Here is a 25,318-nt window from a genome sequence, read left to right as displayed (position 1 = left end):
GTGACGTTTTCCACAGGCCCCAGCAAGTCAGCATGACAAAACCAGGCGACACGGTTGTTTTTCTTGCGGGACTGTTGGTTCTCTCCAGCGTTGCTCTTGGGGACAGCGGGCTGTGGCTGCGCCCTGCTCGGCCGAGGGCTCACGAGGAGCCACATCCACGGGGTTGTGCCTCACCCATCGCATCAGCGCTCGCAATTTTAGGTTTTGTGGCTGTAGTGCCCCAACCCTTCCCTGTCCCTTTGCCGGTACACCCCCACCTTTGCTCGCAGCCCGGGGAGCTAGAGCAGAGGCTGAGGGCCGTCCCAGCAGGGAGCCCCAGCTGGGCCCGGGAGGGGAGCGGCCGGAGGCAGGCTGGGGAGCAGCGGGGGGCACCGACCCGGCAAGGGGGTAAGCGCCCGGGGGGAACCGGGCTGCCGCGTCCGTGAAGGGGAGAAGGGCCGGGGCGGGGGGCTGGGGCGCGGGCCCGGCCCCTCACGGAGGGTCTCGGCCCCCCCCGGGCGCTGCGGGGCGGCCGCGGGGAGCGGGAAGACACGCCGTGCCGCCATTGGCTGGGCGGGCCGCCACTCACCGCGCCGCGCCCCGCCCTCCGCCGAGCGAGGCGGGACGGGAGCGCGCGGCTCCGGGCGGTGCCGGTAATGGGGGGGCGTGGCCCGCGGCGGGGGGGGCGAGGCCAGAGGGAGGCGGGTCCCCGCCCCGGCGCTGCCCGCCCCCGCCCCGCGGCGGTCAGTCGGGCGGCGGCGGCGGCGGCAGCAGCGGCGGGGACGGCTCCGCCGGGCTGAGGAGCGGACGCGGGGAGGCGGCTCGGGATCGCGGTGCGGAGGGGAGCTGGGCGGCGGCGGCGGCGGGACGGCGGCCTGAGGCGCGGCGGGGGGCGGCTGGCGGGGCGGGAGGGCGGCGGGCGGCCCGCAGCGGGGAGGCGGTGGCGGTGCCCGCGGGAGGGCGGCGGGCCCCGGGCAGGGCAGGGCAGGGCAGGGCGGGCGGGCGTCCGGCCGGGCGGGCTGTTCCCGCGCGGGGCCGGGTGTTGCCGCCGAGCCCTTCCTGAGGCGGCGGCCGCTGTCAGCGCCCGGGCCTGCGGGGGGAAGCGCCCTCCCCGCGCCGGAGGTTGGGCAGCCGCGCTCAGCCCGGGGCTTCTCCCCCGCTCTCCTCCTTATTAGGTAGCGGAGCGGCTCGGGGTCGCCGCGGGTGCCGGCAGCCGGCCGGGGCCCGCAGGTTGCCGGCGGGGCATGGCCCGGGCGGGGCCGCGCTCTCCCGGGCAGCCCCTGCGCGCCGCACACCTGATGCCCGCTGCCAGCGCCGGCCGCCTCCTGCGGGGAGGGGTCGGGGGTTTCTTTTGTTCGTCAGGTTTTTTTCCCTTTTTTTTTTTCCTTCCCCCCCCCTTTTTTTTTTCATGGCGATGCAGCAGCTCGGTGGCACCGGCGTGTGCGTGTCGCCCCCGGGGCCCCGCATCCCTTCTGCCACCCTGTAACGTTGCAGAGGACAAAAGATGACTGGAGGGTTTAGTTTTGTGTTGGTTTTTTTTTCCTCTTTACACTCCTCTTGACCAGGTACGTGTCACGCCGTTATTAATGGCCCTTCCGAGCCTGTTCGGAGGATGTGTAAAGCCCTGGCTTGTATGACACGTTCCTGGGCGTTGTTTTTCTGTGCAGAAAGCCACGTTGTTGTAATAGCGATATGTCAAAGGCCAGAATTTAAAGGTTAGTACTTATGTGCTGTGTGAAATTAGCTGCTTCTCCGCTCACGGCGCCCGGAAAGGCGCCCGACACGCGACTGCACACCCGTTCTGCTGTGGTACCCCGGTCTAGACAATGTGATGCTGTGACTGCGCAGGAGACAGGTCTGAAAAAAAAAAAAAAAGAAAAAGGGGACTGAAAGCTGCCTGGAAACAAAAGTAAAACTGATTGATGCAGTTTTATTGTTGAAGAGAAGTGATATGCATTAGTGTCGCGGGTTTTTTTTCCTAGCTGTAGTTTCAGTCCTGTACGTGTTTGTTTGAGCACGTCTATTCAGCCTATTCATGCAGATGTGGATTAGCACGAGCGAGACCAAGGATGTTAGCAAAATGAAAGAGTGGCCTTTTGAGTGTACTAGGCTGTGGCTGGGTTTTCAGTTTGCTGAGACCGGTTCTGGTTTAATTTTAGGCCAGGCTGTCTCCAAATTGCCTGCCACTCTCTTCGTGTGCCTCACTAAGCACATGCAGGAGAGCTCTGTGCCTGCTGGAAGTGTGGGAAAATGGTGTGAACTGGCACAGCCCGTCCTGTTAGAAGCGTGTTGGTGTGTGCTGAACGTGTGATGGCTACAGAAAACAGCGGGTATCGTGTGCGTGAGGCAGGGCAGGCTATATTCGATTTTCCCTTGAATAACAAGCATTGAATCATCTTTTCTGCTCAAGGGGAAAACCAGATGGCTGTGCACTCACCGAGACGTTTTATTGCAGCTAATATTCGTGTTTGCTAAAGACTGTGTACACAAAAGTAGCAGATCAAATACTGCTGTGATAAAGTCAACGCGTGTTTGTTTTGGGTGTATATCTTTTTAGTATTTTCAGTAGCCGTGGTAAGACCTGACACACTCGGGTGCATGTCAGGGAGCGTTTGCTCTGTGTTTGTTTTAACACAGCGCTTCATAATAGTAATTTCTCTGTGGTCACTTGTAGCCTTTTATACAGATTGCTTTAATCAGCATTTGTGTGTCTCTCTTTATGTTCTCTGTTGGCATTACCCTGTCTTCCAGTGAGCTGCCTTTTCAAACATCATTGGATTTTTTCAAGTTAAATCTTCATGCTTATTGCATCTGTCACTTCTGGGATTCACTCCAAGTGAAAGGCAGAGATTCAGTTTAATGGCAATGAGAAGGAATGCACAGAAGGGTAAAATATCAGCTTTCCTGAGTGATGCAGCAAAGGACGCTGAGAGATCTGCCCTCAGTAACCGTTCCATGCATCATCTTCAGGCTTAATATTAGGCTTCAATGATGGCTTCATAAAAAGGCTCATTACAGCACAGCGTTGCGTTTCGATCGTAAGAGAATTTATGTTATTTGTTTTAATATGATTATCGATTCCGAGGAATAGGACTTGGATGCCAGCTTCCTATTTTAAAGACATGAGCAAAACACTTCCTGGCCTGAGTCTGCAGCTGGGTGAGGTCATCAGCGCACCACTCCCAGGGCGAGGAATGTCCTTTTAGGCAAACTCACAGGCACATTTTCGCTCGACTTTTAAACTATGGCTTTGTTTGTTTTGATTTTGTTTTACTGAGGCTTTTGTGATAATCTCAGTCCTTCTCTAAGGATGTGTTGGAACAGAAACTCACTGAGGAGTTGAAGTGCCCCAGTTTAAGCGTTTACAGGGCATATGAACAAGAATTAAGCGCCTGTGTTCTCTCCGAGCTCTGTCCCTGTAGTCTCCCCCACCTAATATTTTGGGTCTGCTTGTATTCTGGTTGTTCCCTCTGAAATTCATCTGATTAGAAACTGTTTGCAGTCACCCTGGTCATGTAGCCACACGTGAGAAGTCACATTGTCGATGGCTTTAGGCTGACGGGACGTGAACTGGTATTTTTTTGGTCACGATGTGCACAGATGCAGGTGGTGGTGGCATTGCTGGGGTGAGCGCCACGTCGAAACTAAGGCAGAAAGGTTTAGGTTGGCTGAAGGGACTCAGGAAAGCGAGCAGTGAAGGCTGATTCTTCCAGATGTGTTGAATATACCAGTATAGTTGGGAATCGCTTACTGGGCCCTTTCTATTTGCTAATACGATTGATTCGTTCTATTTTTCATCATGTAATTTTAATAAAAATGGATTATTTGTTTCTTTTTGAGGTTATAATCATTCAGTACATGTTTATATGTGTTTTTAGATGATAGTATAGGCACATAAAATACCAGAGGTGACACTAGAATTACTCAGCTTCTTGGCGTAGCAGTCATGAGCCCAAGAGGTCCCACCGGCAGGTCTGGCTTTGCGCTGGAGGAGTCACTGATGCTCCTCAGAGGAGCAAACTGTCTGGAGAGGTTCCTCATGGAATACACCAGCCATTATTGTATTGCCAACCATTAGCTGTGTATGTGGCTGTACGGGTTTGTGCGGTGGCTACAGATCTGAGGAGAATTAATGGCTGGATGTGGAGGTAATGATGTAGCGATAAAGCAGAAGGTGACTGTTGGGCAAAGAGATAATTGTCCTCTACACCTCTCCCATGCAGTTCTTCATGCCAGTGAGACAGATGTAATCTCTCTCCAGCAGCCGTCTTCATAACAAGTCACAAAGTGCTCCTGAAATGGAAGAGGCTTTTGTGATGGAATGCCATAAAAGCTTTAAATTCCTGCTCTGTAGGTCAGGAACTTGACAGAGAAATAATGAAAATGGTATCTGCTGCTGCCTCCTCAGGGGAAAAACCTGGTTGTTCTTTCGAAGGCTGCCAGCCTGCTGGTGCTCTCGTGGAGCCCAGCGAGAGAAGAGGTCTCCTCGGTTTAGAGGTGACAAAGTAAACCATGGGCTCTTTGATCATTTTCCTCCTTGTGTTGTTAATGAGTTGCTTCACACACAGAATCACAGAATCAACCAGGTTGGAAGAGACCTCAGGGATCATCGAGTCCAACCGCTGCCCCTACACCACCCTGTCAACTAGACCATGCCTTCTTTGTTAATGAGTTAGATACCAAGGTAGCATCACCTGCGTTGGAGAAAGGACGACGGCATTTCTTCAACTTCATTGCTTTGCTTCTTCAACGTTCTTTGCTTTGCCTTATCCCAAATTTGTCGAAGATAACAATAAATGACGTACAATATGCTTTTTGCTCTGAGCGTGTAATGACTCTTTGGAGGTCTGGCTCTCAGTGGGAGAAGCTGGATGTGGTTGGATCGGTTATAGTGACTCTGACATTGAGCTGGGCCTCTTAATCCATCATAATTAGGTTTTTCTTGTTTTCCCTTTTAATAATTTAATTTGAAAAAGCAATGGAAATAAAGTTAAAACGGCGATGGGATCTGACTTAAAGTGATTAAGGTTCAGCCTGATGCGGTCAGGCGCGCCGAGGCGAGCTCGCAGCTTTCATCTGGAGCGTTGCTGAGCTGCGCTTGGGGCTGAGTGTTCCCTTTAGGGAGGGTCACGGTTTCCCTGTGGCTCTCCAGATCGTGGCCAGCCGTGGCATCTTTGTATGTGATCCATGTACGTAGATGTATGTACAAGCATATAGATAATGTATGTACAATTCTTCTTAGCCAGATATTAAGGCAACCACTTCTGCAGTCGTATCGAATACGCCTGAGCAGATTTCATAAAATGAGATGGGGATGGCGTGCCTAAAACTACACCTTGTTTGCATCCATATATGAACCCAGGCAATACATTTCACCTGCAGTTCCTGGTGTAAGTAGTCCCTGGAAAACAGACTTCAAATCCCGCTGGTCAGAATATTTAGAAATGTGGGAACTTCCCCTCCCTCCCCCTAGTTCTGCATATAGTTGCCATAGAGACGGTGTTCTGGAGTGCTTGAAAATCCATTGTTTATCTCACATAAATGTATAAACCCGATACACTGAAACATCCCATTTTGAAGCATCCTGTTCCCGTGCAAATCCGATAGGGACCTGACATCCTACGGCGCTGGAGGTTTGGATATTGGACATGCATCAGGCACAATTAGACAAACTGATAATGGGTGTAATTAGCACCACTGGGGATTAGCAGGCGATAACAAATTCAAGCTGTAGTAAGCACTCTGGCCCTCGGGAGCCGGGCAAACTGGCAGTGCTGGGCAGATGATCACTTGTTATGGAAGATGGTCATCAGCAAAGGCTCAGTGGTGGAGGACTCAGCTCAGTGCTGGTGTTACCTCTTGAAATTGCTTTGTTTAAATACTTAAAAACTTCACGGTGTGTTCGTTCACGCTGGAATCTTGAACACTGATGGATTTCACAGAATCACTCAGGTTGGGAGAGCCCTCTGGGATCATCGAGTCCAACCATGGCCCTGACACCACCATGGCAACTAGACCATGGCACTGAGTGCTTGTTTTACAGGCAGTTCATACGTTTGCACCAGCACGCGTGGTGATGTGTGTGTGGATAAGTGGCCATTCTTACACTTAGCTTTTCAACTGCTAATTTCTTACGGCAGCATTTGCATTAATTATACTGTGTCTTGGAGGTTGGAGTAAATAGGCACAAAGCTGTCTTGCTCGGAACAGGAGGTGGATTAAATTTTTTTGAGTTCTCAGTGATTTTTTTATTTTTAAGGTTTATTTTCATTTTTGGATCTGCTGAGATCAGTTTGCAAGGCAGGGAAAAATCCTGAGCCAGCTTCGACAAACATGAGTTGCCAGACGTACTTCAGCAATAAATACTTCTGCTTTAGCACGGCGTGAAGTGTAGGCACAAAACACTTCTCGCTGAGCGTCGTCGTGCCTTCCAGCATCTTTCTGCAGCAATTTGTTGGAGTTCTGTGTGGTGTCTTGAGGTGCTGTGGTTTAAAGGTGAGCTACCCTGGTTTGGCCTCCCGTTTCCCCCTGCTTTGGATGCACACGTGTTATCTCTATACTCTTCGCCGTGCTCCCTGATGTTTCCGTGGGGGTAAAGGTTATCTTTTTGTTCTTTATACGGAGCGCTTGCCACATTGATCTTCTGGTCTACTGGGGGAATTCTTAAGCACTATGAAAGCTCACATAAAAACCAGCTGGGGCTTATCTCGGCGTAATACTGCCTGTTGTCTTGGCTGGTCTCCTCCAGCGCTGCTGTAAATGCCACGGGGGCTCTCAAAGGGCTGGAAGTGTGGGCTGCACGTGCAGTAGCGTGGCTGTCAGGCCGACAGGTAAGTAAAGCTTAAAGGTCATCGGAGGCAGGCTGTAATTCTTCATGCCTCGTACTGAAAACAAGTTCCCCAGCGGAGAGCAGCCAGCTACAGGTCTCTTCCCCAAGAAATCAGCTGTCAGGTAGGCAGAGAGGTGCTGGGGGTATCAGGGACACCAGCTACACCCCTTGTCCTTGGCACAGGGAGCCTGTGGGCATAGGAAGGTGTTTTTCCTTCTTGCACCTGCAATCTTTCTTCATGGTGTAGCAGGAATGTTTATTAAAGCTGCTAAATATGCTTTCCCAAGTCAATTGTTTTTTTTCTTGCCTGATTACAGAGGTGAGAAAGGTGCTCCGCGTTGCGTTCGTGGTTTGGCACCAGCTCGCCCAGGCTGCTGCCCTCTGACAGCAACCCAGGACAGCAGCCGTAGCCTGAAACGGATCAGTGATGAAGAACATCTGTAGGACAGAGGAAATGTGTTTGAACTTGGAACCCTTTGCTGAAACAGATGTTTGAGGGGCTGTAATTGGTACCACAAGATCGGGATTTAAAATCACGTTAGCAGATTGAGCTATCTGGATCTGAGTTTTAACCTCCTCCACTCCCTTCCTCCTTCCCCCAGCCCTGACTTCAAATTGCACGTTACGGAAACGGGACAGAATGACAATGGTACTCTTTGAATTATAGGCTGCTTGGCCAGAGGAGCTGGCAGGACAGCAGATGGAAATCTGGAGAAACACACTCCAGTTCCAACTGTGAGAATCGAGATTCATTTTGCAGCTTATTTGTACAGCATTAAAATCTGCAACGCGTTTGCGTTGTCCAGCCTGAACCTTCTGCGTTCCTCTGCGCTGAGGGTATAGTCTTGTCTTTGACAATTAACCGTTGTTGGTTTTATTTTGAGAACATTGAAAGCAGTTCAACGTGAGTGCCTCACCTGTTGGATGGGTGCCGGTGAGTAGCTTGAGAAGTGGAAGTTGCTAAATTGAGTTCCGATTTAGCCAGCGTTTGGATGAAGGTGTTTCTTGGGGTCTAACCAAGCCCGTTACTACCTTCTGGAGTAGAGTGGCTCCATTCAAAATTGCAGCGTGAGGGACCACACAGGTCTGTGCTGTAGCTCCAGTCTAACCGTGACGTTCTCCAGGTCTCTGGCCCATCCCGTTTGCCATTACAGGGCTGGAAGCAAACTTTGGACACCACGACAGCAGTGGTCCCAGAGGCACTGCAGTTACGCTCAGCCATCCTGCTCCTCCCTGGTGACATCTTCACCAGCTTCGCCAGGGGAGGTTCAGTTGGACTTTAGGAAGCATTTCTTCTCAGCAAGGGTCATTAGCCATTGGAAGGGGCTGCCCAGGGAGGTGGTGGAGTCACCATCTCTGGAGGGGTTTAAGAAAAGCCTGGCCATGGCACTTAGTGCCCTGGTCTAGTTGCCATGGTGGTGTCAGGGCAATGGTTGGACTCGATGAGCCCAGAGGGCTCTTCCAACCTGGTTGATTGATCAATTGATTTCCCAGGGCAGTGCTGTCTTCTCGGCAGGCTCCCGGCAGGTCGGGGTGCTGTGCTGCATCGAGCAGCCCAGCGCAGCCTCTGCGGTCAGGCAGGGCCATCTGGAGAACGCCGCAGCCTCGCTTGGTCAGTCTGACTCACACTTGGCTGGGCTTTTGGTGAGCCTCCGTTGTGCTGATCTGTTGTTTTTCTGCTTTATTTCTAAGTTGAGAGGAATTTGCGTCCCAGCTAACTGTATGTTTGTAGCGGAGGGCTTTCTGCAGATCTTGGTTTCCTGGTGGTGGCTCTCGGGCTGTAGTGCTGCCGTGCTCTTGAAGAACTGGGACCTGCGATCATAGAATGGTTTGGCTTGGAAGGGACCTTAAAGATCATCAACCTTTTATCTATGAGACCGTTTATCTCCTTGAAACATCTGTAACATGTATAATTTCTTCCTGTGGATACCAAGGCATGCTGCAATGGAGGAAGAACAGAAAACAGTTTATGAAGTCCTTTGGAGATCTCTCCTTTTCATAAATCTTCTTGTCATTTTTTTTTTAAGGAATGATCCAAGCAAGGAGCAGCAGTGTCATGTTTCCAATAATGTCTTAAAGGCACTGGAGTTTAACAGGAGATGTGCTTACCTTAGAAAATACTGTGTTAATCAAATTACCTTCACGGCTGCACCTCTTCTTCACTTCTGCACAATGAGAAATCCTGCAGGTGTTATTGTCTTTGTGCTTTAGGCTCCCAGCACGTGGGTGCTGCTTTCTGCTTGGCTTCTAGCCTGAGTTCATCACTGAAGAGGACAGACTGCATCGTGTACCAGGAGCTGAGTTTCAGGTCTAGTTGTTCCCAGTGAGTTGCTTCAAGTTGTAGGAGAAAATATAGTTGTTTTTTTCCCAACGTGACGGAGTGCTAACAGCAGAACTGCTTGTGCCATAGCTGGTTAGTTGGGAAAGGTGGGACCTGGTGGTGATTTGGTGAGAAATTAATGAAGATGTGGTAGGGAAGAGCTCTTCCTCCATTTGTAACCACCATCCTTAGCTGGTTCTGATCTTTTGCCCAAAATCAGTTTTTTTTTTTAAAAAAAAAAGCTTGCGATGTGTCTCAGGAACATGGTCTGGAAGAAGCTTGCTTGTAACCTTCAAGAGGGCAGAAGAATTCAGCAAATTGGGGTAGCAGCTCTGAGCAGATCGGACCTTCCCTGTGAGCTCTGTTGCGCTGATAAGAGAAGTAGGTCAGCTCGATGGAGAAAGCATTTTATCTGCATACTTCTCTGAACTGGAATCCCGGCGCTTGGCTGGGGTGACAGCCTCGCTGCCTTGCAGCTCTGCGCGGGGGGTTGCGCTCTCCGTCTCATGTTCTCCTCGGGGTCAAAGCGTGGTCTGGAGCCCCGTGGCTTTCCCCTCTGTGGCATGTGCTGCTGTTACTGTGGGGGTGATGCGGTCAGTCCCCGGGGGTGTAAGTAGCATCTTCCATCACGCTGGTGTAATGTCTCTGGCTGAAGTTCACAGGGGCTGTTGTGCAGCTCTGGAAGTAGATTGCTGCGTCTCTTGGCAGTGGATGAGGACACAGTGTGTGAGGAAGCATCTCTGGTGTTTATTCCAGTGGAGAAAGTGGAGGAGAACGAAGGCTCTTGGAGGGGAGCATGTGAAAGGCTACAGCCTTCTGTGGTCAGCTGTTGGAACAACAGTGTCGTGAGGTGGGAGCCTGTCTACTCCAGTGCAAGGTTTTCCCTTTCCTTACCCAGTAAAGCTTGTTTGGTGCCCACCAACTCTATAACTCTGTCTGTGGTGGAAGCTGAAATGCAGAGATGCACTCAGGCATCTGGGATGCTCAACCCACAGGTGCCCCAGTCCTATTTTCCCCACATATCCTGTACGTTACTTGCCTCTATGAGGTTTTGTCCTGGGTTTCAATGCTTTTGTTTCTTCTGCTTTGCTCTCCCCTCTGTCTTCTCTTTATTTTTACTAACCTTTTTTGCCCAGCGTGTGTTAAATTGCTGTCATCCAAATATCCCCAAATACACGGTGGCTTTAGTGTCAGCTGACAGGAGATACTATAAAAGATGTAAACCCCAAAGCGGAGGATGGTTTGGAGGCTGTTGCTCTGGCACCCGTTCTTGCTCCTCAGCTTCATCACCATTTCAGATCCAGGGTTTGTGTAACTGCTGCGGTGTTTCTCTTTGCTGGTTCCCCTTCCCATTACGGCCTCTTGATAAATTATTTTGTGTCATGATTTTTGTGTGCATTCGTCGCTCTAGCTCTATGGTAGGTGACGCAGATTAAATGAGCCTCTGTTCGGGGTAATGACTTTCAACTGTGGTGTCCTTTTGTCACTGTAAATTGTGGTAAATGATGTAATGTTAGACCAGAAAGACACAAGCTACAAAATTATATGAGTAGTAGGATTCCCCCAAGAGGATGAATTGCATACAGAATCCCAGAATCAATGAGGTTGGAAGAGCCCTCCGGGATCATCGAGTCCAACCATTGCCCTGACACCACCATGGCAACTAGACCAGGGCACTAAGTGCCATGGCCAGGCTTTTCTTAAACCCCTCCAGAGATGGTGACTCCACCACCTCCCTGGGCAGCCCCTTCCAATGGCTAATGACCCTTGCTGAGAAGAAATGCTTCCTGATGTCCAAACTGAACCTCCCCTGGCCAAGCTTGAGGCTGTGTCCTCTTGTCCTATCGCTGGTTGCCTGGGAGAAGAGGCCGACTCCCACTTCACTACAACCTCCCTTCAGGTAGTTGTAGACTGCAATAACTAGACTCCAGCTGTAGACTGGAGATCTTTTAAGTGAAAATATCCATTGCATCCCTATGTGCACGTGAAAGGAGCGTCAGCCAGAGCATGGGAGAGGAGCACTCGAGACAAGCCTGCACGGGGTAAACACTTGGGAATTAACACGTGGTTCTTGATGATGCCTGGAAGATTTAAGCATTATCAGCACTTCTGACTTCGAGTTCTTCGTATTATAATGGTCTTAGTAGGATTGTTTCAGGGTGCAGCTCTGTATCAAGTATTTCACAGGTTAGAACCAACACCTTGCGCTCAGGCCAGAACAGCAATTTCAGCTTATTTTAAGTTTGGGTTGTGTTACGTTTTCGAATGTGCTGGGCTCCCCAGTTGAGATATAATCGAATTCCCTGGTAGTTTGTGGTTTAGGTTCCCATCCCAAAATAGAATCTCACCAGTGGTATAACAGCTGGAAATTTCAGTATTAAGTTCATATTCCAGCTTTTTGTCTTTAAAATGAAGTGAAATCAGATGGCAGGGTCTTGCTCAACCTAGACTAAAGTAACCCAAGACTGAAAATAATCTGTGCACAAATATGATGTATTGTGGGATTGTGACCATCTGTAGTAGTGTTCACCCTTGGCTTAAGTAACTCTGAACATCTGAAAACAAAAGTTCTGTCAGCAATGGACTTAATATGGATTGATTTGGAATGGTCTGGAGGGAATAGCATTGGGTTTAAAAGTAGAGGGCTGCATCAAGGTATTCGTGGCTGTTCCTTTTTTCTGCCAGAGGTTTCATGTGAAGTTGTAGGGTGAGCTGAAATATTTTTGGCCATGTGATTCCCCCCCCCACTCCCTTGCCCAAATATTGCAAGGCTGAGCATCACGAGACTGAGTTCATTGATTCCCTGGATACTCAGAGAGGGAGATGAAGTCCTCCTCCAGCCTTGCTGGTGGCATACTGGATCTCCACTGTGACAACGGTGGCAATTCACTGCTCTTGGGGTCTAACACCAGTCGTGGCCCTGAACTCGCTGTAGGACACGCGCTCGCCTTGGTCTCCCGTGGTGGCTGGCTGGCTCCTTTGGGGCTCGTCAGCCCGTGCTCGTTTGGTTTCAAGGAACGGGTGGTCTTCATTGTCCTTGCTGTCTGCACGGCTCAACTGGTGGAGCTGGCAGCACATGCCTTGCTTCCCCCACGGATGTGTCTCACTTTCCTTCCTCTGCCAAAGGTGTGCTCAGAAATGCTGTCCTTAAAACGATCTGGCAGACTTTGCTTCTAGATGAGTGAGTCTTCTGAGACATCTGTAAGAGGCTGTCCTGTGTCATATGGTAAGGCTGTGAAGTATTGATGTGTTCAGGTTGGACATCAGGAAGCATTTCTTCTCAGCCAGGGTCATTAGCCATTGGAAGGGGCTGCCCAGGGAGGTGGTGGAGTCACCATCTCTGGAGGGGTTTAAGAAAAGCCTGGACATGGCACTTAGTGCCCTGGTCTAGTTGCCATGGTGGTGTCAGGGCGACGGTTGGACTCAATGATCCCAGAGGGCTCTTCCAACCTGGTTGATTCTGGGATTCTGATTGATTGATTCTGTAATATTTGTGCACCTACACTAAGCACAGGGCAGTGTGTGTCCACGGGCACACATGTGTGTGTGTGTGCTTGTGTGCAATGTGCCGTGCAGGGGTTGCAGAGAACCCACGGAGGTTGCACAACCAAGTGAAGTTAAGAAACGCCAGAAGTGAGCGATTAGGAAATAACCTGGGTAATCTTTGTTCCCTTTTTCGCGTGCGGTGGGGTACGGCGGTTAGCTCGGTCCCCGCACCGCCGGCCCCTTGCTCTGCTGGGCACCCAGCAGTGGGACGGAGTCCTCCTTGCCCATGTGGAGCAGGAGGTGCGATGGGATGCTGGTCTCTTCATGGGTTTGAAACCTCTGAATGCTCACATCCCCCGTTCCACGTGGGCTCTGTACCTTATGTACCAGATGATGTTCAAAGTGCTCCAAAGAGTGAATTACTGGGTTCCTTGTGGGCTTTTCTCTGGTGCTTGTCTCCATGATGGCCAACTGCTTGGCAGATGTGGCTCAGCCCTGCTATGAGGGAGGGTGTTTTCTCCACGCCGGGGGCACTTAGGCCTCAGGTTGAAACATCCATGGCCTGATTATTGGCTTAGGATTATAACATACTTCCTATTAGGTTTTTTTTTGAAAGGTTTCAGCTCTGAGCGCTCGTTGCTTTTGCAGATGAGGCCCAAGCATCTCAGCCAAGGTGTTCAGAAAGACCTCGGGCTGCCCAGTCAATGTGTTGGTACTCCAGAAATACTACCCTGCATCTGACACCCGTGCTGTGGGCTGTCCCGGGTTGCAGTTTCACTGGTGGGATTGTCCCCTCGCCCTGCTGGCCCCAGCACCTTGTCTGACCCATAACAGATGAGGCAGGTGCCCCCTGGTATTAATCACAGAATCAATGAGGTTGGAAGAGCCCTCTGGGCTCATCGAGTCCAACCATTGCCCTGACACCACCATGGCAACTAGACCAGGGCACTAAGTGCCATGTCCAGGCTTTTCTTAAACCCCTCCAGAGATGGGGACTCCACCACCTCCCTGGGCAGCCCCTTCCAATGTCTAATGACCCTTGCTGAGAAGAAATGCTTCCTAATGTCCAACCTGACCCCTGGCCAAGCTTGAGGCTGTGTCCTCTTGTCCTAGCGCTGGTTGCCTGGGAGAAGAGGCTGACTCCCACTTCACTACAACCTCCCTCCAGGTAGTTGTAGACTGCACTAAGGTCACCTCTGAGCCTCCTCTTCTCCAGGCTAAACACCCCCAGCTCCCTCAGCCGTTCCTCGGAGGTCAGACCCTCCAGACCCTTCACCAGCTTGGTCGCCCCCTTTTATAAGTGCCATTCTCCCCATCTAGTGGATCTCTCTCTCCTCACCCCCCTTTAACAGCAGCCTCCGGCTGCCTGTGACTTAAACCAGCCTTTTATTCTGAACGTCTCCCTCTCCAGAAGGGATCACAGTCACATGGGCCCAGCAGGATTTTGCCACTAGCGGGGGGTTTTCCTGCGAGCGTTCCCGAGCAGGATGCGTTTCCTCTTGCATAAGCAGGCTGAAAAACCCTCCGAAGCCACAGAAATACGTCTGTTGGATTCTTGAGACAGATAAATCCTTTATAAACAGGAAAATGGGCAAACCCGTGGTAACTCTTGTGACACATCATGATGGGAGATCAGAAAGAAGGGGAATGAAGAGTAGCACTGTGCGGGGATGGCTGACGGCATCCTGCCTGGGTAAGGTCCTTTGACACGCTGACACAAAGGCCAGCGGCTGAGCTGGGCGGTGGGAGACCAGGTTAAATGGTGAAATTCAGCTGGAAGTCACTTGACATTTTGGTGGGGGGAAAAAAGAGTTTTGAAGGCTCTTTCCCGTGCCCCCAGCAGGACGTGTAAGATGCCGTGTGTCACGGAGCGGGATCCAGGAGATCAGCGTGGTCGTAGATCTGTCAGCACTTCTATTGTAGCGGTCTTTGCAGGGTGTCGAACGCTTCTGTTTTGATTTTGCTGAGGGCTGTAACTCTGGCAAAATTTAAACTCCTTTCAGCTCCCAGTCGTGAGGTTTTAAATCCTCCAAATTTGCGCTTTACAAAAAAAAAAATATATTTCCTGTCTAGCAAGTGTATGGAGATCGTTCCAGCTCCCTAGCTCAGATTTGACAGCACAGACAATGATCTAATTAACTTCCTTTTCTAAAGCTCCTGCTCCAAGTCCGCTTCCTAAGAGTAAATCCCTCGCGCGGCCCCACTAGCCACGGCTGCGTTTTCGTGCCCACTCGGGTATTTCCAAAGTCGCTTCCCAAGGGTCCCAGGTCAGTGACAGCCTGAATCAGCCTTTCCTTGTGGGGAATCACAGAATCACAGACTGGTTTGGGTTGGAAGGGACACCTTCCACCAGCCCAGGTTGCTCCCAGCCCCATCTGACCTGGCCTTGAACACTGCCAGGGAGGGGGCAGCCACAGCTTCTCTGGGCAACCTGGGCCAGGGTCTCACCACCCTCACAGCAAAGAACTTCTTCCTAATATCTCATCTCAATCTCCCCTCTTTCAGTTTAAAACCGTTCCCCCTCGTCCTGTCACTCCAGGCCCTTGTAAAAAGCCCCTCTCCCACTTTCCTGTAGCCCCTTCAGGTGCTGGAAGGTGCTAGAAGGTCTCCCCGGAGCCTTCTCTTCTCCAGGCTGAACAGCCCCAGCTCTCTCAGCCTGTCTCCAGAGCAGAGGGGCTCCAACCCTCTGAGCATCTCCGTGGCCTCCTCTGGACTCGCTCCAACAGCTCCATGTCCTTCTTCTGTTGGTGCCCCCAGAGCTGGACGCAGCACTGCAGGGGGGGTCTCCCGAGAGCGGAGCAGAGGGGCAGAATCCCCTCCCTCGCCCTGCTGGCCACGCTGCTGGGGATGCAGCCCAGGACACCGTTGGCTTTCTGGGCTGCAAGCTCACGTTGCCGGCTCATGGTGAACTTCTCATCAACTATCACCCCCAAGTCCTTCTCCTCAGGGCTGCTCTCAACCCATTCTCCACCCAGCCTGGATTTGTGCTTGGGATTGCCCTGACCCACGTGCAGGACCTTGCACTTGGCCTTGTTGAACTTCATGCCGTTTGCACAGGCCCAGGTCTCGGATCATCTCAGATGCTGGTGTCTAACCTGATGATGCTGCAGGTGGCCAACCTGGGAGCTCCTGTCTGCACCCACGGCTGCCCATGGCCCTGTGGAGATAGCTTTGCCAGGGGAGGTTCAGGTTGGACATCAGGAAGCATTTCTTCTCAGCAAGGGTCATTAGCCATTGCAAGGGGCTGCCCAGGGAGGTGGTGGAGTCACCATCTCTGGAGGGGTTTAAGAAAAGCCTGGACATGGCACTTAGTGGCCTGGTCTAGTTGCCATGGTGGTGTCAGGGCAATGGTTGGACTTGATGATCCCAGAGGGCTCTTCCAACCTGAATGATTCTGTGATTCTGTGAGCCTATGGTGGCCAAGTGCAGTCCTGAGAAACAAATGAGGATGCTTCAATGCTCTTTACGTTTTACCAAGAGGCTGGGGTAGGGAGAAGATGAGAAGATGGCTTTGGTGCTTTGTTTTTCACCTGCTTGCTTTCTGCGGTGTGCTGGAAGATCCAAGGCACGGCCCTTCCCCACTGCAGCCTCCACATTTCCCCCTCCCTTCTCCTTGGCTGTGGTCCAGCGGCGAGGATCCCTCCCTCTGCGATGGAAATGAGGGCTGGGAGGCTGCTCACCATGTGTGGGTGAGGGCTTCTGCTGGGGATGGGGAGCCGTAGGCGGGGAGCGGGCAGCGGAGGTGTGCTCGAACAAATCCCTTTGGAACAAATAAGGATATTTTTGGATCCATCTGAGTCTTTGCAATTTTTAAAAGTCGTTTACAGAAAACAAAAAAAATCACCCTTTCCATCAAATGGTGAAAAAGAGGGAAATAAAAGAGAATTTCCCCATAGGATAAAGTGTTTCTCTTCCCTTAGATGGGTGGCAGACCTCCCAGTATCTGATATTTGAGATAAGCATTTGTTTCTGTGGTGTTCTGGTATCGATCAAGCGAAGGACAGACAGAATTATCCAAGCTATAAAATAATCCTCCTCCTCAGCTATCGCATCCACATCCCCAGCATTGAAGCGGACAAATTGCAAACCCCTGGATATGGGATAGGTCGACACGGGGCCGTTTAAACTCAGCAAGGGCAGGTTTAAACCCTCATTTTACCTTCTTCTAAACCATCAGATTTTAATCTTGATGCACAGTGGGATGGGAATGTTGCCAGTGGGCGAGCGGTCATGAAAATTGTGCACTGAGCAGGGGACTTTTCCCTTCTCCTGGATGAGTGATGGGACCCAGGCGGATGAGTGAGGAGGGGTTTGCTGCAAGGTGTGTTTTCAAGAGGGAAAGGCCTGAGCTCCTCGCAGACCTTCCCGCGGTGCTGCAGCACGTTGGGCTTTGCGGGAACATCCCTGGTGCTTCAGGGTGGCCTGGTGTCACCTCGCTGCCAGCGAGGGATGGAGATGGCTGGGATGGAGGGAGGAAGGGGGTGATGCTGCTCTTGCCCGGTGTCACCTCTTGTGCCAGTGAGGGATGGAGATGGCGGGGACGGAGGGAGGAAGGGGGTGGTGCTGCTCTTGCCCAGTGTCACCTCAAGTGCCAGCGAGGAATGGAGGTGGCTGGGAGGAAGGGGGTGATGCTGCTCTTGCCTGGTGTCACCTCTTGTGCCAGCGAGGGATGGAGGTGGCTGGGAAGGAGGCAGGAGGGCGGTGGTGCTGCTCTTGCCCGGTGCTCGCTGCAGGACGTGGCAGAACCGGAGCGGTGGCTGCAGGAGCGCAGGCGGCAGAGCCCTGCCCGCCACGGGGCACCCCCACGGCTTCGGGCTGGGAGGAGCCCTCTCGGGGTGAATGTGTCTGACAGGTCCCTGAATGAGTCTACGCAATCAATTAGTAACTGGGTGTGGAACTGCGTTTTTTTATGATGTATCTTAATTGGGCCTCAGGCAGCCTGGTAGTACAGCGTGCGTGTTGTCTTTCGGGGATCTCGGAGCTGAAATTCACCTTTTCTTTGTGTGTGGTTCAGCGGGGCAGGGATCATGCTCTGAATCCACCCAGGGAACGGGCGCCGTGCCCCTGGATGGAGCCGTGCCCCATCTCACCCACCCACCCTCCGCACTGGGGACTCTTCCTTTGCCTGAAAACAAAACAAAACCCCACGTGAAAGGTGCTGTCTGCCCCACGGCTTCAGCTGCTCCATCCAGGGGTAGGGATGAACTTGAACTCTCAGGGCGTTGCTGTGCGTTAGGAGCGTAAAAAGACGTCGGTGTCTGGACTTTACAGCCCCACGAGCTGGCTGGGGCTGGAGAGCAGCTCTGGTTTGTGACTTCCCATCGCACGTCGGTGTCACTGGGTGTGCCCAGCGCGGAGCAGGGCTTTTGTTTGTGCTGGAAGTTAAATAATTGGCAGAAGGTGTGTTATGCAATTGTGTTAACTGATGGCAAGTCCAGAGGAAGCCTAAGTTCATCTTTGCAGCCTACAACTACTTGAAGGGAGGTTGTAGCAGAGTGGGAGTTGACCTCTTCTCCCAGGCAACCAGCAATAGGACAAGAGGACACAGCCTCAAGCTTGGCCAGGGGAGGGTCAGGTTGGACATGAGGAAGCATTTCTTCTCAGCAAGGGTCATTAGCCATTGGAAGGGGCTGCCCAGGGAGGTGGTGGAGTCCCCATCTCTGGAGGGGTTTAAGACAAGCCTGGACATGGCACTTAGTGCCCTGGTCTAGTTGCCATGGTGGTGTCAGGGCAATGGTTGGACTCGATGATCCCAGAGGGCTCTTCCAACCTCATTGATTCTGTGATCTATAATATGATAGTAATCATTAATAATTTATATATAGCTTTTTTCTCATGGTCATCTTAAACACCCCAATCATTCACAAAATTTTGCATTTGAAAACTACACCTGTTTGTTTTTTTTTTTAAACTGAGTTCATTTGTAATAAAATGGTGTTTGTGGCACTTCTGTGGCTCTGAGATGACTGAGTTAATTGGGGAGATTTAACAGGAACAGAAATGGTACCGTGAGAAACACCGCGGGGAAAACTCACTCACTAGCAGTGGCTGGAAATAAAAGCAGAGCCCTTTGCGCTGGTGTCACCAGGGTGTTGGTGGCTGAAAGCCATTGCTGGCTGTTGGCCCCTGTGAAAGGGGTCGGTGGCTTCCACCCCACGCCTGGGGACAGACGTCCCCATCGCACAAACACCCCCGTCGTCGGTGCATTTATTACCCCTGTCTGCAGGGAAGCTGGCGAGGCTTTCCCCCCCCATGGGTGATGGCTGTGACCCTCGCTCTGGGCTTTGCTCTTGCCCCCACGCTGGTGACTCTGGTGGCACTTGCACCTCGGCAGCGGGTTTGTGTCGGAGCCACTGTGGAGGTGGCCAGCGCCGATTCCCAAGTGCTTCGGCTGAACGTGGCTGGGGGAGCTGCTGGAAAACAAATACTCTCATTATTTTTTTTCTTATCTATGCGGAAACTGGAGTATTTCACTCGATAACTGTCTGTTACGTTAATTGCAACATTTTTCTCCTCTCCAAGCACACTACGTGCCTGCTCATCCCCCAGCTCGGATGAGTGCTTTCCTCAGCTTTTTGTTGCTGTTAATTTTCTTTTTCACCTCCAAGACTCCAGAGCAGCGACCCTCCTGAAGCCTGCGCTTCCCTGCAGAGCCTGTGCGGTTGGGGACGGCCGTCCAGCCCGTTATCGCTCGCCGCAGACGGGCTCTGCGGAGGGAGCCAGGCTGGAGCCTCTTGCTTGACAGCGTCAGGCTGGTGGGTCTGGAGCAAGAAGCTCCGGGAAGCTGAGCAGCTTTTCCCAGCCTCTGCTTGTGCTTGGGGACCTACTGGGAGGCAAGATAAGAGGTGGACTCTGCTTATTTTTATTTTTTTAACTTTTTTTTTGCTTTCCCTAGAGACTGAGGCAGAAATATTTTTCTCATATGTAAAAGCATGATGCTATATGGAGGCTCCTCGTTCTCCTGCAAGCCCTGATTGAGGGAGAAAAGTCTTGTACGATGGGAAAAGTCCTTCCCAGATGTGAGGATGGGTTGTATACGTGGAGGGCAATACGCTCGCTCCCTCCCAGGGCTGGTGTTCACATGTTGTGCCCATGTCTTCTTCCAGGGCTGGAATTTTCCACCCCTTTCCCTCTATTCCAGCTCAAGCCTTCTTGAAAATTATTTTTCTCAAGAGAAGGAGAAGTGCTACAGACACACTAAGTTAATTTGAGTCATTAGCTTGTTTCCATTACTCCTTTCTGCCCAGGAAAGTAATTTTATTATTTTTTTTTTTAGTGAGATTTTGGAGTTAGAAGAAAGAAAGGGAAGCTAGCGAACATGTGGAACCACTTCACAGGAACACTGGATTTTAAGAGCTTGCATTTTTATTTACATCTCCTGGACCCTGTCTCACTTGAAAGTAAACAAGTTCAATCTGAGACCAGATTTATCCTCGAAAATATGTGGAGACTTGTCTTAAAAACTGCTTTTAGGATTAGGAACTTCCTTTACTGCAATAGTGAGTGAAAGGGGGAGGTTCAGGTTGGACATGAGGAAGCATTTCGTCTCAGCAAGGGTCATTAGCCATTGGAAGGGGCTGCCCAGGGAGGTGGTGGAGTCACCATCTCTGGAGGGGTTTAAGAAAAGCCTGGCCATGGCACTTAGTGCCCTGGTCTAGTTGCCATGGTGGTGTGAGGGCAATGGTTGGACTCGATGATCCCAGAGGGCTCTTCCAACCTCATTGATTCTGGGATTCTGTGAACTATTTCTGTGTTGCTGGCAGCGGGGTGACGGTGCAGACGAGAGGGTCCCGTGGAGGTCCCTGCACCTGTAACTGATCTCCTTCTTTTGACGTTCCTCTTCCCTGCAGACACAATGAGGCGAGTGGTACGACAGAGCAAATTTCGGCACGTGTTTGGCCAAGCGGTGAAAAACGATCAGTGTTACGACGACATCCGCGTGTCCCGCGTTACTTGGGATAGCTCCTTTTGTGCTGTAAACCCCCGGTTTGTTGCAATAATTGTAGATGCTAGCGGTGGCGGAGCCTTCCTGGTGCTGCCTTTGCACAAGGTAAGTGCTTTTTTTAAGGTTTCTCGCTATTTCACGCTCAGCTTTGTTGTCGTTTCAGCACTTTTTTTTGTGAATGCCATTAAGGCCGTGAGGTCTCTGCTGTGTTGTGACAGCAGTGCCATGTGAGAATCCATTTAATGTCTCTGTAATCAGCTTCATGTACATTAAACACAGTCAACAAGAGGTTTGCTTGACTGATCTGAGCCAGTTCTTTATGGCAGGAGTCTCTGTGTAGAATCACGCTCCTCTGGGGTAGCAATGGTGAGGTTTTCCCCCTGTCAGGAGCTCAGTGCTTTGGGCTCTGCAGGTATCACTGAATTCAGGAATGCCCCTGAACCTCATCGCTCCTCGCAGCCCCGTACCAGATGGATGCGAAGGAGTGAGCTGGTTCCAAGGAGGGTGTTTCCACAGGCCCTGGCACCTGCGCTGCTCTAGGCTGCTGCCAGCCCCTTGAGTTACTCTTTCTCTAGATGGTGTGAGACAAGAATAATCTCGGGAAGAAACCAGCTCCTCCAAGTACTGTGGCAGCTGTCCTGCACTTCTCCCAGATCGCAGGGCTGTGTCTAGGCTTTGTTATACTTCAGCCTGATCTTGTTCTCCCCTAATACCTGACACACCAAGGAGCGGGGCTTCACCTGATCCTGGGCAGGGGAAGTGTTCTCTACTGTGCCAAATGCTGCTAGGTCTTCATTAATCTTTCAGTGTATATACACTCCTTTCAATCAATCAATCAATCAGTCAGGTTGGAAGAGCCTTCTGGGCTCATCGAGTCCAACCATTGCCCTGACACCACCATGGCAACTAGACCAGGGCACTAAGTGCCATGTCCAGTCCTTTCTTAAACCCCTCCAGAGATGGTGACTTCCCCACCTCGCTGGGCAGCCCCTTCCAATGGCTAATGACCCTTGCTGAGAAGAAATGCTTCCTAATGTCCAACCTGACCCTCCCCTGGCCAAGCTTGAGGCTGTGTCCTCTTGTCCTATCGCTGGTTGCCTGGGAGAAGAGGCCGACTCCCACCCCGCTACAACCTCCCTTCAGGTAGTTGTAGACTGCACTAAGGTCACCTCTGAGCCTCCTCTTCTCCAAGCTAAACAGGCTTTCCCTTCTACTTTGAATTTATTTGTAGGGCCCCAGGGGCGTGCTATGCAGAACACACAGGAAGGTTGGGTTCCTGTCCATCAGCCACAAGAATGGCCGGAGCAAAGCTTCGGAGGGAGGCTGAAAAGATGGGTGCAGAAGCCTTCCTGTCAGTCTGTTACCGTGCTGTGGTATAAAGCACACAAATGAGCAGGAGCGGTGTCTCAGACTGAAATAAATTCCTGTTGCCCCGTGATACTGCATGGAAAAATTCGCAGAGCATCTTCCTTCCACCCTTGTTGGAGAGCAGTGCTCTCATCTCCCTTCCTGATGCTCGACCAGCAAATTCTTGTGATGAAAGCCTTTTTCTGTAACATCATTTATTTTCTTTGTGACCCTCAAGCTTCCCTCTTAACTCTACACTTAAGCTGTCCTCAGTCTGTCATCAGCCTTTTCCTTTTTGCAAGCTCCCTTTACAGATCTGCCCTGTTTATATATAGAAATAGTGACCAGAATCGAATATAGCATCCCACATGGCGAGGGCATCACAGGGACAGAGGCGGTGAGTTCTCACTCGTGCTAAGTGAAGCACGCCAAACCCCTGCCCTCCTGAAATAGCTCTCCGTTTTGCTCAGCTTACCAACAGCCCTCCTCTGTGAGTCCTCTGCTTTGTGCCCATCTCAGACCCACGTGGCCCACTCTTACCCAAGCCACGCGCGGTGGCACAGATCTCGAGCAGAAATCCCTTGCTCAACATGGCACGGGATTGCACCCGTGTTGCATCACGACACGATCGAGTGCCGATGGCGCAGGACGCCCACCCCTCTTTTTCTCTTATTTCCCAACGTTTTCTCAGTCCCTGGCAGAAATTCCTGCTAATCCTGAGTGATGCAGCCTTTTGCGTTTTTAAGGGCCATCTTGTGTTTGTATTTTACATTTATTCAGTTATTCCTCCTGCCGTCTGTATGGCTGAGGGATCTGGGGTGGTTTAGCCTTGAGAAGAGGAGGCTCAGAGGTGACCTTAGTGCAGTCTACAACTACCTGAAGGGAGGTTGTAGCACACTGGGAGTCGGCCTCTTCTCCCAGGCAACCAGCGCTAGGACAAGAGGACACAGCCTCAAGCTTGGCCAGGGGAGGGTCAGGTTGGCCATTAGGAAGCATTTCTTCTCAGCAAGGGTCATTAGCCATTGGAAGGGGCTGCCCAGGGAGGTGGGGGAGTCCCCATCTCTGGAGGTGTTTAAGAAAAGCCTGGCCATGGCACTTAGTGCCCTGGTCTAGTTGCCATGGTGGTGTCAGGGCAATGGTTGGACTCGATGAGCCCAGAGGGCTCTTCCAGCCTCATTGATTTTGTGATTCTGTATTTGGCATTGCCTTCGTGCCCTCAACGATGTCCATCTTGTCTTATACAGCTACTTAATACTCACATCTGAGAAGGTTTCATGCAAAGCTGGAGGGAACCGTTCCTAAACCCCCGAGCCTGACACGTTCTTTTGCAATGCCCCACGTCGCTGGCCTCGCTCTAACCAGTTCCTGTGTTCCTCATTTATTTTTATAGCCTCGGCTGATGAAATTGTTCCTTCAGTTCCTCCAACACCCGCACCTTTTGATTTCTGTTTGATCCCCGTGAGCAGAGGTCTTCACCCCGTTCCCACAGCGAGATCCTCACTGGTGTATTTCGGGGGAGAAAAGGGTTAATTTTAAACCCTGCTTTTCGTTATGATTTTAAAATTGAGCTGTAAAAATGCACTTGCTGGCCCTGCTCTACCTTAATGGCTTTGTGTCTGCTCTGCATGCGGGTCGCTGGGCATCCCTGCTCGGTGGGGTGAGCCGGGGTGAGCCCCCCCCGTGCCACCGCCCTCCTGCCCCCGCACCCCGCCGGGGTTTGCTTATTTTAAACGTCTTTTTTTCCCTTTCCAAGTGGTTTTGTTGTTGTTGTGCCGGTAGCTTTTGGTTGGTGCTGCCAGGCGGGCGGCCACAGGGTCGGGGCGGTGGCAGGTAGACGTGAGCGCCCCGGGACCCCGCACCCGGGTGTGTGAGGGGGGTGCCCGGCCCCGCCCCTCCCGGCTTGGCCCCGCCCCCGCCGCGCGCGCGCACGCCGCAGCGCCACTGCGGCGGCCGCGGCTTTTTACCTTATATGGTCATGGCCGCGCTCGGGGCCGGCGGCCGCCGCGGCGCTGATTGGCGGGAGCGGGGGCGCGGCAAGTGCGCAGCCATTATTAACCCCTGCGCTGCCGCCGCCCCGCCCCGCGCTGTGCTCCGCTCCGCGCCTGCCCCGGGCCGAGGGGACCCTCCGGCAGCCCCCGCGTGGAGATGTGCGGAGACACCCCCCCCGTATCCTCCATCCCCCCCCCCCCGCATCCTCCATCCCCCCCCCGGCATCCTCCATTCCCGGGCCTCCCCGCAGAGCCCCGCAGCAGCAGCCGCCGCCGCCGGGGCTGGTGGAGCGGGGCCGGGTTCGCTGGCTGTGGAAATGCTTTGTCTGAGCTTCCTGTTTTCTCGCGTGCACATGTGCGGGGCCCGTGCCAGGAGCTCGCCATTCCCATGCTCCAGCAAGAGCCGCGGCCACCGAGTGAGTTGGCTGTAAATTGCCGTTCCCACAGGTTGGTTGGTCTGCAGAGAGCTGGCCTCTGGTGGGACGAGCCACATGGTTTTTAAAAAGCTGTAATTTATATCAGTTAATGATGTGTAGATGATGAGAGTCAAGCTAATCAGCGTTAGCTGTACACACCAGGGAAAAACCCTGAACACTTGCCTGCTTGTTGTGGGCTGCGGGTGAGCGGTGCTGAGCAGTTAGTGTAGAATATCGCCATTAAAGTGGGAGCTTGCAGGCTTTTAGAGCTGATTTTCTTTGAGCCTTATCCCAGGCAAAACAGTGGGTGCACAGGGATGAAACCCCAGGACGAAACTCCTCAATCAGGGAGGGAACCCCAGGATAAAACTTCTCAATCAGGGAGAGAACCCCAGGATGAAGCTCCTCAATCAGGGAGAGAACCCCAGGATAAAACTTCTCAATCAACGAGGGAACCCCAGGATAAACTCAAATCAAGTTGTGCATGCCTCAGCCTTTGCGTGCTGGTGGGTATGGTGGACAGAGATCTCCTCCAGCGTGCTGGGTAGTCCCTGGTGTTTGGGAATCAAGGAAGAGACAGGTAGGTGAGGGAAGAAGCAATTCTGCCCGCATCTGCCGGAGATGGATGTGTGCAGGTGCCTCGGTGGCTCCCAGCGCCCAGCTCGGCTGGCAGGTTGCGTGCTTTCACCACAGCGTTGTGCAAGGGCCAGGAGCCGGTCGTTCTGCCTTGCCCCTGCAGCCCTCCCGTGCTCAGTCCGGATGGGGCAGGTTGCCTGGTGTGGTGGGCTTGTCATCTTCACTTCTGCGCATCATTCCCAGCAGAAGGAACCCGGGACTACAGTCTACAACTACCTGAAGGGAGGTTGTAGCACAGTGGGAGTCGGCCTCTTCTCCCAGGCAACCAGCGCTAGGACAAGAGGACACAGCGTCAAGCTTGGCCAGGGGAGGGTCAGGTTGGCCATTAGGAAGCATTTCTTCTCAGCAAGGGTCATTAGCCATTGGAAGGGG

The 25,318-nt window shown here is 52.2% G+C and overlaps 1 protein-coding gene across 2 annotated transcripts in view; it reads left to right on the top strand.

Annotated features, from left to right (window-relative positions):
• The window catches only part of CORO1C (coronin 1C), a 55,201-nt gene that overhangs the window by 6,440 nt on the left and 23,443 nt on the right, over nucleotides 1–25,318 (top strand). The window contains exons 1-2 of one of the 2 annotated variants that reach the window (XM_068412480.1): nucleotides 715–812; nucleotides 20,465–20,664. In XM_068412480.1, coding sequence (XP_068268581.1) covers nucleotides 20,470–20,664 — 195 coding nt within the window. In that variant the 5' untranslated portion in view covers nucleotides 715–812; nucleotides 20,465–20,469. Of the gene's footprint in view, nucleotides 1–714; nucleotides 813–20,464; nucleotides 20,665–25,318 lie in introns of those variants that run through there. The other variant, XM_068412479.1, reaches the window with a different exon arrangement.

The sequence above is a fragment of the Nyctibius grandis genome, chromosome 14 (assembly GCF_013368605.1).
Source record: "Nyctibius grandis isolate bNycGra1 chromosome 14, bNycGra1.pri, whole genome shotgun sequence".
Taxonomy (NCBI): domain Eukaryota; kingdom Metazoa; phylum Chordata; class Aves; order Nyctibiiformes; family Nyctibiidae; genus Nyctibius; species Nyctibius grandis.
The sequence above is the reverse complement of the archived record's forward strand: the minus strand, read 5'-3'. Positions and strand labels throughout refer to the sequence as shown.